General features: G+C 37.5%; 1 protein-coding gene across 3 annotated transcripts; it reads left to right on the plus strand.

The window, feature by feature from the left end:
- The first annotated feature begins 8142 nt into the window (after positions 1–8142).
- On the plus strand, positions 8143–11812 carry gpr45 (G protein-coupled receptor 45). Of its 3 annotated transcripts, XM_060877282.1 has the most exons (4): positions 8189–8273; positions 8390–8487; positions 9808–9835; positions 10160–11812. In XM_060877282.1, exon 4 carries the CDS (start codon positions 10257–10259, stop codon positions 11373–11375), a length of 1119 nt encoding a protein of 372 aa, XP_060733265.1. In that variant the 5' UTR covers positions 8189–8273; positions 8390–8487; positions 9808–9835; positions 10160–10256; the 3' UTR covers positions 11376–11812. The 3 variants fall into 3 exon arrangements, with proteins under 3 accessions (XP_060733266.1, XP_060733265.1, XP_060733267.1); XM_060877283.1 differs by lacking the exon at positions 8390–8487 and having other exon boundaries at positions 8143–8273; XM_060877284.1 differs by lacking the exons at positions 8189–8273; positions 8390–8487 and having other exon boundaries at positions 8566–9835.
- The last annotated feature ends 553 nt before the right edge of the window (positions 11813–12365 follow it).

Consider the following 12365-nt stretch of genomic DNA (forward strand, 5'->3'; position numbering starts at 1 on the left):
CTCATAAAGTGAACTTTACCTGCCTTATTGTTGTCTTCTCACTGGCTTTGTGTTTGCAGTCTGTGTAGGCTCTGCTTAATCAGTACTGAAAAGAAACGAAGACATAAAAAATAGGTCTTGAGGAAAAGCCTTGATACTTAAACTTGGAAATGAAGTTTTCCAGAAGCACTGTAAAGTGAAGATAATCTTTTCTGGAAAGAGTGTAGTGTGGGTTACCTGTGATGCACGTTCTGTGATCAGTGACAGTGATCTGTTTAATGATGCTTTAGGTAAACTCCTTGCTTGTTAGAAATCTTATTTTGACACAAAAAAAGGTACCCATGTAATTTATAAATGTTAATGTTTATGCTCTTGGAATGTCTGAGAATTCTGGGAATTCAAATCCTGAAACAGACCCTGTCAGGGGCCATGAGACCGGTGTCAAGCACCTGCCATAAGTCCATGGCACAAAGCCTGGAAGAGTCCATCAGGCCCAGCAGGCATCTCACCCCAACAGTGTGACTGCCAAGGTGACAGCATGTCACAGCATGCCCTGTATTTGGGAGCTAAGGACCAAACGCATCAGTGCCTCCGATCAGTCTTTGGAACAGTTGAGAGGCTGCACAAAAAAAAAACAAGAAAAAAATATTCTGCACACAATAAGGTTTAGTTTGACCAATAAGTTTATAGAAGACAAATGCATGAACTCCTTAAGGTAAATAGCTGTCCAATAAATAATGAGCATTACCAGATTCATACCATGCTCTGACTTTGAACTCAAGTAACACATTTTCCAACATGCATATGTGTTGGCTTGCTACATGCAGTATGTGGGAAAGGAAACACACAAGGCAAAGAAAAATGGGGAGTAATAAAAGGCAAAGAAGCAAAGAATGAGGTGAAAGGTTTTCTAGCTTTTGCTGTGGCTATCACATTAAGTGGAGGATTTGAGGCAGAGAGGAAATAGTCTGTGGGCTCTGTGGTTTAATAGATTACTTACATTTGGACACAGGTATTTGGAGTTAGCCATTATGCCCTTGAGGCATACAAAACTAGAAATGGCATTATGCAAGCATCTCGTGCCTACTGGAGACAAGTAATAACTTATTAAATATAACAATACATCTACAAGAGTTTAAATCCAGTTGGATATGGACAAACATCATAGCTTGTATCGAAATCCTAAAAAGGACAAGGAGGATGAGCAGCATGACCACATATTTGTTTACAGCTTAAAAAAAACTTGACATATCTCTCAAAATCATGTAGCTCTTAGAGAAACAAGAAATCAAAGATCACCAAGATGTAAAACCTGACAAAATGAATTTAAAATCCAATCAGATGCCCTAAAACATGTTATATAAAATGATGGTCTATTCATGTGCCAGACTCCAAATGTCACTTCACTGACAGTATTTTCCTGGGACAGCATAATCACGATAATTAGACAAAAAAACAAAATGGCATAGTCAAAAACAAATCAACAAAAAACCTGTCACAGACATGAGAAGACTTTTATTTTCTGCACTATCATATACTCTTATCTACATTCAAAAGGGACAATTGCAAGAATTCCTGTTGTTTAAGCTGTTTGAAACAAGCCACACATTGCAAATCAGAGAGTTTGGAGGATGAAATAAAAGTAGTTAATTGGTGCAATACACCAAGGACGTAATTATCTCTTTATATAACTGGCAGTCGTTTAATTGCTGGTAATTGTTCTGCAAACCTTGTGCAGAAGTGATGAAGACTAGATGGTTATTGTGCATCATGTGCTAATCCTGCTATTTAGGCTCTACCATTAAAGTGATGTGATAAAAAAAACTCCCAGTGGAAGAAAAACAGCATGTATACACGTATAGTGCTCTTTCAACGGGACACAGTTTTATGGAAATATGCGCTCCCACACATTAGTATAAATGTATCATTCACTCACACAAACAGCAAAGTAAAACACAATGCAAACTATATAGCTCTCTCTCTCTCTCTCTCTCTCTCTCTCTCTCTCTCTCTCTCTCTCTCTCTCTCTCTCTGTCTCTCTCTCTGTCTCTCTCTCTGTCTCTCTCTCTGTCTCTCTCTCTGTCTCTGTTTCTCACCCTCATACACAAAGAAATACTCTGCCATTTGCCATATTCATAGCAGGGCTGCTTTGCTGCTATCCTGTGCTCACTGTTAATTATTGCCACATTGTAAACCTAGACTTGGAGCTCCACAGGAAACAAACACTGATTAACCTGATTGGGGTTGCTGTGAACTATAGTCCATCTGAAGTGTTCTGACAGCTAAACTGGTTCCACCTTTTAACCTCATTGCCCTCTGTGCCTTGTAAAGCAGATCAGTGTTAAATATGTAAATACTAGATGTCTGAGATATCCAAACATCAGGATCATTAATCTATTTAGAGCCTCAAATATGGTATCACACACCATAACACTTTATCACATATTACGTAACAAAAATGTAATGACCTTGTTCATTTTACTTAATTGAATTGCGACAATGTGGATAATTGTAAGCTGATCCAAAACTCTGGTGTATGACTACATTTAGCAGGATATGTGTACATAATGATGTAATTATGATGAGGTTACAGCTCACATAGTGAACAAATAGAAGACCTTCACTTATATGCAGACATTTGCTTACTTGAAATAGTGAGAGTAACTTTATACACACTCAATTTGAAGTTTTTGTTTGATGGAAAATGTCAAGAACTTAAATACTGTGTAGTAATATATCATGTAAAGATCTCTTACTCTGCATTGCTATTATGAGAAAACCCAAGCAAGACTACTCTCAGTAACAGATTTGCAGGATTCATGCATTGGATACCCATGAGTTTACAGAGTAGATATAAGCCTTAAAAGATATAACATTTTTTTGCTATACTGAAAGGTTTCTGCTGTGAACCACTGAGGTAGTAAGAGTAGTTATCCCCTTCAATGGGCACTGCACTCTTATTTTCTAATAGCTTTAGCAGTCAGTGGCATGGATAATAAGATTGCACTGAACACCACTGTCATGCTTAAATGTGATTTATCCCTTATGGACTCAACTATAAACTGCGACACAGACAGGGCATTGTAAAAAGGCTTAAAAAATGTGTATAATTTATAAAGGCATTTAGAAACGAACAGTTGAAAATAGCATGGATTGCCACAAATAACAAAACAAAACAGGTCCTCATATCGGTTAAAATGTCAACAAATGTAAGAGGGGATAACCCCTTTTATCTCTCTCCCAAACCTTTATAATGTATTTCAAACAGTAACTGTATAAACTGTACAATTTATGAAATCATAAAAGGCAGCGTATTGTTCAGAATACATGAGCAGAAAAGCCTGGGATGATGATTGATAATGTTTCCTTTCCTCTACTCACCCTTTTAAAAAAAAAAAAAAAAAAAAAAAAATAGATCCCATCTATCCCATTTAAATGGGATTAAAAATAGAAATTTAGATTACATTAATGAGACGAGGCAGTGTGAATTTGACCTTTCATTTCATTGTGGCTTTAAAGAGGATGCAATACTTGACTGAGGAAACAAAAATGACTATTCAGTGCTCTTATTTTATATAAAAACAGTTACCTGAGAAAGCAGAATGAGGTGTATTTCTTTGCAGCAATATGTGGAAGACCAACCAAGAATATACCCAAGAAGAATTTTAACCAGCTAACTATCTAGAAGCAACTTCTAGATAAGCAACATTTAATTCATCTTGGAAATGGTTCACAAGGTCCCAGACTAAGACTGCAGTCAGTCTGAAAACTCAAAGACATAATATACTAACAAATTAAAGTGCTAATTTAAGAACTTCATGAAGAGGTACAAGTTCATCATTTGACGACTGTCACTAACGCAGCTGTTCAGACCATTAGGGGAAGTTCATTCCACCACCTACATGCCAGAGCAGGGAAGAATCTTGATCTGTCAGAGTTGAGTATTTGTCTGTGTTGGGTTATGTTTTATGACATTCTGTTTTGCAACTACCAGAAGTGCAAATAGTAGATTTGTGTAAATAAACAAATGCAGATATTTATGTAAATGTATGTACAATCAATAACTAAATAAATTAATTAATTGATAAACTATAATAGACATATTATATGGAGGTAACCCTTTAATCAATATAGCCTTAAACTTCAAAAGTACATTTTTATATTTTTTGTGAAAAAGTAGGTCACAACAGTAGTAGCTGTTAGCATTTAGTAGTTTCAAGGTATTTTTTAGGGTATTGTAAAGATGTATTTTGTGGCAGCACATAATATAAATTCCAGTATATTCATTTCATTCAAGTAATGTCCAACCTGGGCTCACACTCCTAGCATCTGGAGAATGTTGAATTAAAGTTAACAAGAATCAGCATGGATTCTGTTATCAGCCTTTAATCATCCATTCATTTACAGTGAAGAAATTTTGCCCCTAATTGATCTGGCCTGCCGATTTGTTTCGATTTCCCGTTACCTCCAGTCGTTTATTCCCTCCACCTACTGCTTGTTAATGAATAGACTCGTTAAGAGAGGGCATGCCTAAATGAAAGTGACTCTAAGCATGGTGCTGCCAGATACATGATGGCAGGCAGGAAGCCGAATGTTAAAATCAGCAGGTGGTGTAATGTGCAGCTCAGTGTTGGACAGACGGGAAGTAGAGTGGGCACCTGTCCATTCAACCCGTTCTCCTGCCCAAGTTGTCATATACTGAAGCATGGTTAGGGTCAAAAGTATTCAGAGTCAATCAAAACACACAGTGGCCTCTGGCAGACCAGTTTCTGGAGGATATTTTCTAGCCCATTCAACACACAGTTGTTTTGATTATACTTATTCAGCATAATGGGAGTCCAACAAATGGCAGAAATCAAATAAATATTTTGTAAGTAAGCACTGATGATCTTTCTAAATTAAAATTTCTAGTAAAGAACTGTAACCAATTTTTATTTGTTAAGTTCTTTATTTTCACATAGTATTAAATATTTTACATTTAATACACCACAGTGTTAACAAATATACATTCATGTACAATCATGCACAATTCTAAACGATGCCAGTGACAAGCTGAAGGGGCACAATGTCTATCGTAAATGATTACTGTGCAAATCAAGTTGTGCAGATAAATTGCGTGTGAAACATATTGCAATTATTACCACCAGTGGTAAAGGAAATAAGTGTCAGGTAAAAGGGGTCAGAGATTATCTTTATGGGCCTTTTTCTGATGTACTGATTGGATTCATCTGAACATGAATCTTGGTCACACTCAGTTCAAGTTTCTTCTGTGGCTGTCTGGAGCATTACACAGTGCTAATGAATAGAACAGAACTGATTGAGCAGCATTTCTCTGGGTGACTGTATACAATTCTGAATATACATCTACGAAGATTTGGTGTTGGGGGGCTATAGATTTTGAAGAATTAGATACTATTTAAAAAATGTCATTTTATTTATATCCTCACAAGCTCTCTCATCTCAGTAGGTAAACTTCTGTGGTGTTAAAAATAATTCTGGATTAGCCAGAATAAAAGGGCCTCAGATGTGTGGGTAACAGGTCTAAATTCACTGTCACTGATGTAGAGTATGATGTTTTTAACAAGTTCACAAAAGAAGAATCAAGATGGCCATCTTAAAACTGTGGAATTTATCACTGATGCAGTGAATGTCTGGAAGAAAAACACACAGCACACCAGCAAGTGCAATTAAATGCAATTATCCATCTTCTGTGTTGTAATGTATTCTGTATAAACTACAGTACTGCCTTCAATGTCATGACTTGCTAGTGAAAGAGATTTTTACCCTGGTACCCTGGAACTAGACCAACAACAACAACAACAACAACAACAACAACAACAACAATAATAATAATAATAATAATAATAATAATAATAATGTGTTTTTACATTTAATTTGAGAAGTTTTAGTTCTGGGGGGCACGGTGGCTTAGTGATTAGCACGTTCGCCTCACACCTCCAGGGTCGGGGTTCGATTCCCGCCTCCACCTTGTGTGTGTGGAGTTTGCATGTTCTCCCCGTGCCTCGGGGGTTTCCTCCAGGTACTCCGGTTTCCTCCCCCGGTCCAAAGACATGCATGGTAGGTTGATTGACATCACTGGAAAATTGTCCCTAGTGTGTGTGTGCCCTGCGATGGGTTGGCACTCCGTCCAGGGTGAATCCTGCCTTGATGCCCGATGATGCCTGAGATAGGCACAGGCTCCCCGTGACCCGAGGTAGTTCGGATAAGCGGTAGAAGATGAATGAATGAAGTTTTAGTTCTGTTGGTGGTTGTACTACAGTGCATCTTGGTGAAATATAACTTTCTTTGATCTCTTTCTGTATAGTTATTTCACATGCATGATAAATTGAAATTCTCTTATCTGGAAAGTACAGGATTGCTTTCATTAATACTGTCAGTGTTCAGTTATGTGTGTTCACAAGAGGTTTTGTTTTTCTGAATATATAAAATGCTAAATAAGGAATAACCCATTTGAAGAAATAATGGTGAATGAACTTTGTTATTTAGTTATTGTCATATGATAAATACCCATGGCCCATTCAAACCGAGAATGTACTGTAGTGAAGAGGAAAGAATTTTACTTAGACAACATGGCCACCTTCTGGTCAGGAATATAATGACAGCTTTTTATAGCAGTAGTATATCTTATTTATTTGTTTGTTTGTTTATTTATTTATTTATTTATTTATTTAGGTATAATAAAGATTGTACCTCTGTATTGGTCCCATTTATATGCTTTTCGCCACAAAACAAATAAAATGCAAAAATCGGTCATATTTTCCTGCTGCACAGGTTGGTTTTTTTAGGAGGATGAAATTTTAAGGAGGAGGAAAGATAATAAATTATAAAGAATATTTAAAAAAGGTTTGAGCTATAAAATTATAAATCCACAGCAAAATAGCTAAATATATATGCAATATGTCATGTAACTGTACTGATAATATAATGGTATATTTTTTTTCTTTTAGTCTGTATTTAATCTGTATTAGTCTATTTCACCAAAGGTGTGTTCACATAAACAGTTCTTCACCGAAATCTATATATCCATTTTCTTTACCACTTATCCTACACAGGATCACAGGGTCTCTATAGCACTCATGGTATCCCACAGTATTCTGGATACATGCTACTGACAATTATTTAATTAATTAACCAATCAGGTGAGGAAACCAGAGTACCCAGAGGAAACCCCATAGTGAGAACATGCAAACACCACACACACACACACACACACACACACACACACACACACACACACACACACACACACAGGGAAGAGGCAGGAATCAAACCCCACACCTTGGTGGTACATTGTAAACAAGCTAACCACTAGTGTTACACTGGTTCACTTAGAAAATGTTATTTAAAGTTGAAATATATCTATATATCTAGCTTGCTAGCTAGAATTTAAATACAAGTTAACCTGCTAGCTATGCATTTGATATTAGTGCATTGAAGGGAATTGACCAGATACAATTACTTATTTAGTCTCTGCTAAAGTAACAGTGTACTATAAGGTAATGAACCCCCTGTGATATAATGTAGGGTTATCATTAGTTTAAGATTTCAGCACATTTCCTTATTAAAATTTTGCATTCATATTTAAGCTCTTAATTTGCGCTCCATAATTAAAACTCATAATTAAAACTTAAGATCATTTTAAATCACTTGACAGCGTGATCATGGGGCTTGTGTGTGGGAGCTGTGTGTGCGTTAGCTCGTGTGTGTGTGTGTGTGTGTGCGTGTGTATGTGTGTGTGCGTGTGTGAATCATGCTGTGTGGGTCTCAGTGTGACGTCAGAAGGTACAAAGTGTACGGCTGACAGTTTCATGGACTGGATGGACACTGAATGGTTTCCCTAGTGACAGCCATCAGGTGTGATAGCCATTGGTTCAGGTTCTCCAGTGTCATAAATAGATGATATGCACTTGTTTATTCACATGTTAAGTGAACGCTGTCGCGTAAACGGCCCACGCATTTCCTTTTATAGTGACTAATAGTATATTGTTATATGTAAATGATGGGCCTGGGTTAGGCAGGCTGAAGGAACATCTCTTTGTAAGTTCATGTTGATTTGTCGAACACAGAAAGCAGTTTTAAACAAGGCACATGCTGCTAAGCGTTGGGACAGGACTAATGTAGACTGATGGAGCTGTGATACATGAGAGAGAGAGAGAGAGAGAGAGAGAGAGAGAGAGAGAGAGAGAGAGAGACTTCTTAGCTTTGTATAGCTAAACAGACAAGTGGCCGTTAAAGACGACGATCTACATTCTTTTATATCGTTGGCAAAAGAGGTATTGTTTGTTTTATTCCTTTGCAGAAGTGACGAGTAATTGTTATGTGCATGCGCGCATAGCACCAGGCTTCTACACCATTGCATTGTTTTCTATGGCGTATACTGTATTTTTAGAGTACAGCAGGATTCATTCAGAACAATGCACTGCATGGATTCATTTGGAATAAAAATCTGAGAGAGCTGTTTTATTACGCAGCCTTTTTGACATCAACGTAAGTGAGAAAACACGTTTGCGCTTCTGCTACACGTCTTTAATGCGCAGTCACGCGTCACTTGGATTAAAAGCCAGCGCGTGCACTTTAGACAGCGTTGCTTGAAATTAAATAAAGCAATCTAAGATAATTACATCTTTAATCGAATAATACGACAGTTATAGAGAATTTTAATGTCTTTCCATGCATTTTTTTATCTGTTTATATCTACTTCGGGTCAGTCATGGTCAGTGAAAAAATAGTAAAGAAATTTCAATAGTATGTTTAAATTAGCTTAAAGATTGCCTTAAATAATGTCTTCTGCAGATATTTCAGTTAAATCTTTCTGATGAAGAGAAAAAAAGAATTGTATATGCACACAGATTAAAACGTCCTGATGCCAGTTTCCTGTGGGTCTCTTTACACAGAGCCAAACATTATCTTTAGTATCTAAGCAACAAGTTGATAACGTGATGCAGCAACGATTTAAGTGGCTTTCTGATGATATTCTTGTGGATTCAAGTGGATCATACTGCTGCTTGTGCATACAAATGGTGCTGAAATAATGTCAACATATGATTAACTCTCTAATTATTGGATTGTTTTGAATGGCCTGCATCTCGAACGAGATTTTGCACCTTTATCTTAGTGGCAGAAGAATTAACAGTACATCTTAATACTCAGTTGGTCTGTAGATTACTAAATGTAACGATATATTAAATGCTCGTATATCAGTTTCGGATTGGGACAAAATCAGGTGCATCTAATCTAATCTAAAGCAGTTATAGTCAAGAGAGGAAACTGCAGCAGACTAATGAAATAAGAACCCCACCAGTAGAACCTACAATAACATGATAAACATTATAGTCTTTAAAAAGTACCAGTATGTGGTGGAGTGATAAACTGGAGCAAATTGTGATAAAAGAAAATGACTAAAATGACGTTATTTGTAACTGATCTTACAGCACAGTAAGGTTCTTCAGTGTGTTACTCTGTTTACAAAATTATAACTCCTTTATCTAGGCTGTTCTTAAAAAAATAAAGACTTTTGATTGTGTATCTATTATTTGGCAGTTACTTTAGTGAAAAGAACTATCTTCACATCAGTGGTACTAACTGATGAATTTACTGACATCATTGATGAATTGTTGCGACCCTCCAACGCCCCTTCAGATACAAATGGATAATAGTCTATTAACGTCTGCTTTACATATTTCAGTCTCTAAAGGTGCATTAAGGATTTTAACTTTAAAGTATTTGACTCAGTATGGATGGACAGGAGAGCGTTGGATTCTAATCGTTGTTTTCTTTCGTACTTAAATGTCTTTCCTGTCGTCATAGTAACCATGGCAACTGGAGGATCAATTGGGTGAGTGTGCATAAAATATTTGTATTTTATCTGTCTGTGTGTTTAGGACTGCATCACATCCTGGAAGAAAAAAAAAAGAAATGCAGAGTAACTCTGTGAAAACACATCATGTTCATAGTTACTTTGTAGAAACTTTCATTAGACATGTATCTAAACTTACAAAATCATTATAAAAATATTAATAATTCTTACACAAAATAATCCATTTAAATTAGACTAATTACATAAAATAGAAAAAAGACTTGCTTCTTTATGATTTATCAAATGATTATATATGCAGAATTATATACATATATACAAGCCTCATAATCTCTTTTGTTTTAGGTTATTTTTGTTGTAGATTGCCAAAAGGAGAGGACCATGTTAAAAAATTAGCGCAGACTCTTCAAACATGGACTGATATTGCCTGGTAACTTCTGTCATGTCTGTATGTAATGCCAGCTCTGTGGAACTATGTGGCCTGCCTGGACCAACAGAGCCTGAGCTGCAGGTGGTTGAGACTAGTTTAATTCCTGTTGTGATAAGGGTGGCTTTAGCTGCCATCATGATCTTCATGATCACTATTGGTTTCTTGGGCAATTCAATAGTGTGTTTGATCGTCTATCAAAAGCCGGCAATGCGATCAGCTATCAACCTGCTTCTAGCCACGCTAGCCTTTTCAGACATTATGCTCTCTCTGCTGTGTATGCCTTTCACTGCGGTAACTGTGGCCTCCACGGACTGGAGTTTCGGAGTAGGATTCTGCCGAGCGTCTGTCATGCTTTACTGGTTCTTTGTTCTGGAGGGTGTCTCCATCCTGCTCATCATCAGCGTGGATCGTTTTTTCATCATCGTGCAGAGGAAGGACAAGTTAACTCCACATCGTGCCAAAGTTCTGATCGCATCCTCATGGGCTCTCTCCTTTTGTGTGGCACTTCCATCACTTATAAGCTGGAGGACAGGTATCATCATAAAACGGGTGCCGCAGTGCATCCTGGGATATAGTGATTCACTGGCAGAACGGGGTTACATGGTTCTGTTAGCAGTAGCAGTTTTCTTTGTTCCGTTTGGTGTCATGCTGTATTCCTACATGTGCATTCTGAACACAGTGCGACGAAACGCGCTGCGCATCCACACCCATGTTGCTGAAGACTGTGCAGGGCTTAAGCTGGGTCTTACAGGTCTGCAGCGCCCCCCACAGGTCAACGTGGACATGAGCTTCAAAACAAGGGCCTTCACCACCATCCTCATCCTCTTCATTGGCTTCTCAGTGTGTTGGTTGCCTCATACTGTAGTGAGCTTAATGGCTGTTTTCAGTCGCCGCTTCTACTTCAGTCCAGCATTTTATCCAGTCAGCATAGGGGCTCTGTGGCTCAGTTACCTAAAAGCTGTATTTAACCCTGTCATCTACTGCTGGAGGATCCGCAAATTTCGTGAAGCCTGTTTAGATTTCATGCCCAAGACTTGCAGGCTGTGCCCCAAAGTTCCTGGTCGAAGTCACAGGCGTATACGACCCAGCAATATTTATATCTGTAGCAGTGAGACCCAGTCTGCTGTTTAACATTTGAATTTTCTAAACTGAAATGTGGTTACACTTTAATTTGTTCATAGTCCAGCTGAAATGTGTAACACCTTGCAAGTGACTCAGTAAAAAATGTCACTGACACCTTCGTTTCAACAACACAGATAGCATAAAATAGGATATCCTTTACAGTTACTGGTGTGGATTATTTAATCTGTTCATTTCAGATGTACTTTTAAGCAAATAAATCCCTGACTTTTAATGTGATCTAACACTAAAAAGCCACATCAGATAATTATTTGTCATACAGTGTAATACAAGCAAATGGAAGCCACTTTTATTCTGTTTTTTATAAGTTTTTTATGTTTAGAAAGAATCACAACAAATTGAAACCATGGACATTGACAAATAAAGCATATGTTGAAAATTTTGTTAACTGAATGGAAATACTCTAATAAAATAATGCAATAAAGCAACAGTGCCTCATGATTAAGAAAGTATTGCAAAGTTTAAACAGAAACTTATGGTTCAAGGGAAGTTGCATAAGTGCAAGGGAATTACATAACATTTGCATTTCTAAAGAAGGCATGCTGAAACAGAAATCGGCAGTGAGTAAATAAAGGTTCTTCAAAGCCAATCAAAGCCAACCATGGATATAAAATATATCAGAAAACCTTTGGCTGTTAGTGTGCTTCCTGAGCTCAGCATCCTGCTGTTGAGCAGGTTTACATTTACAGCATTTAACAGGTGCCCTTATCCAGAGTGAGTGACTCACTTTTTTTTTTTTTTTCAACTTATGCAATTGAGGGTTAAGGGCCATGCTCAGGGGCCCAGCAGTGGCAGCTTGGTGGACCTGGGGTTCAAACCCATAACCATCCAAACAGGAGTCCAACACCTTAACCACTGAGATACCACATGTTTCACATCTCTAGGTTTGTCAGTCTATAAAGCTTGCTACTGTAAGTGTCCAGCATGGAGGTACAACAGGTAGCACTGTGTTTGATTTTTCTCTTGGTGTCATCTCACCAA

Source organism: Tachysurus vachellii, chromosome 8 (assembly GCF_030014155.1).
Source record: "Tachysurus vachellii isolate PV-2020 chromosome 8, HZAU_Pvac_v1, whole genome shotgun sequence".
Classification (NCBI taxonomy): domain Eukaryota; kingdom Metazoa; phylum Chordata; class Actinopteri; order Siluriformes; family Bagridae; genus Tachysurus; species Tachysurus vachellii.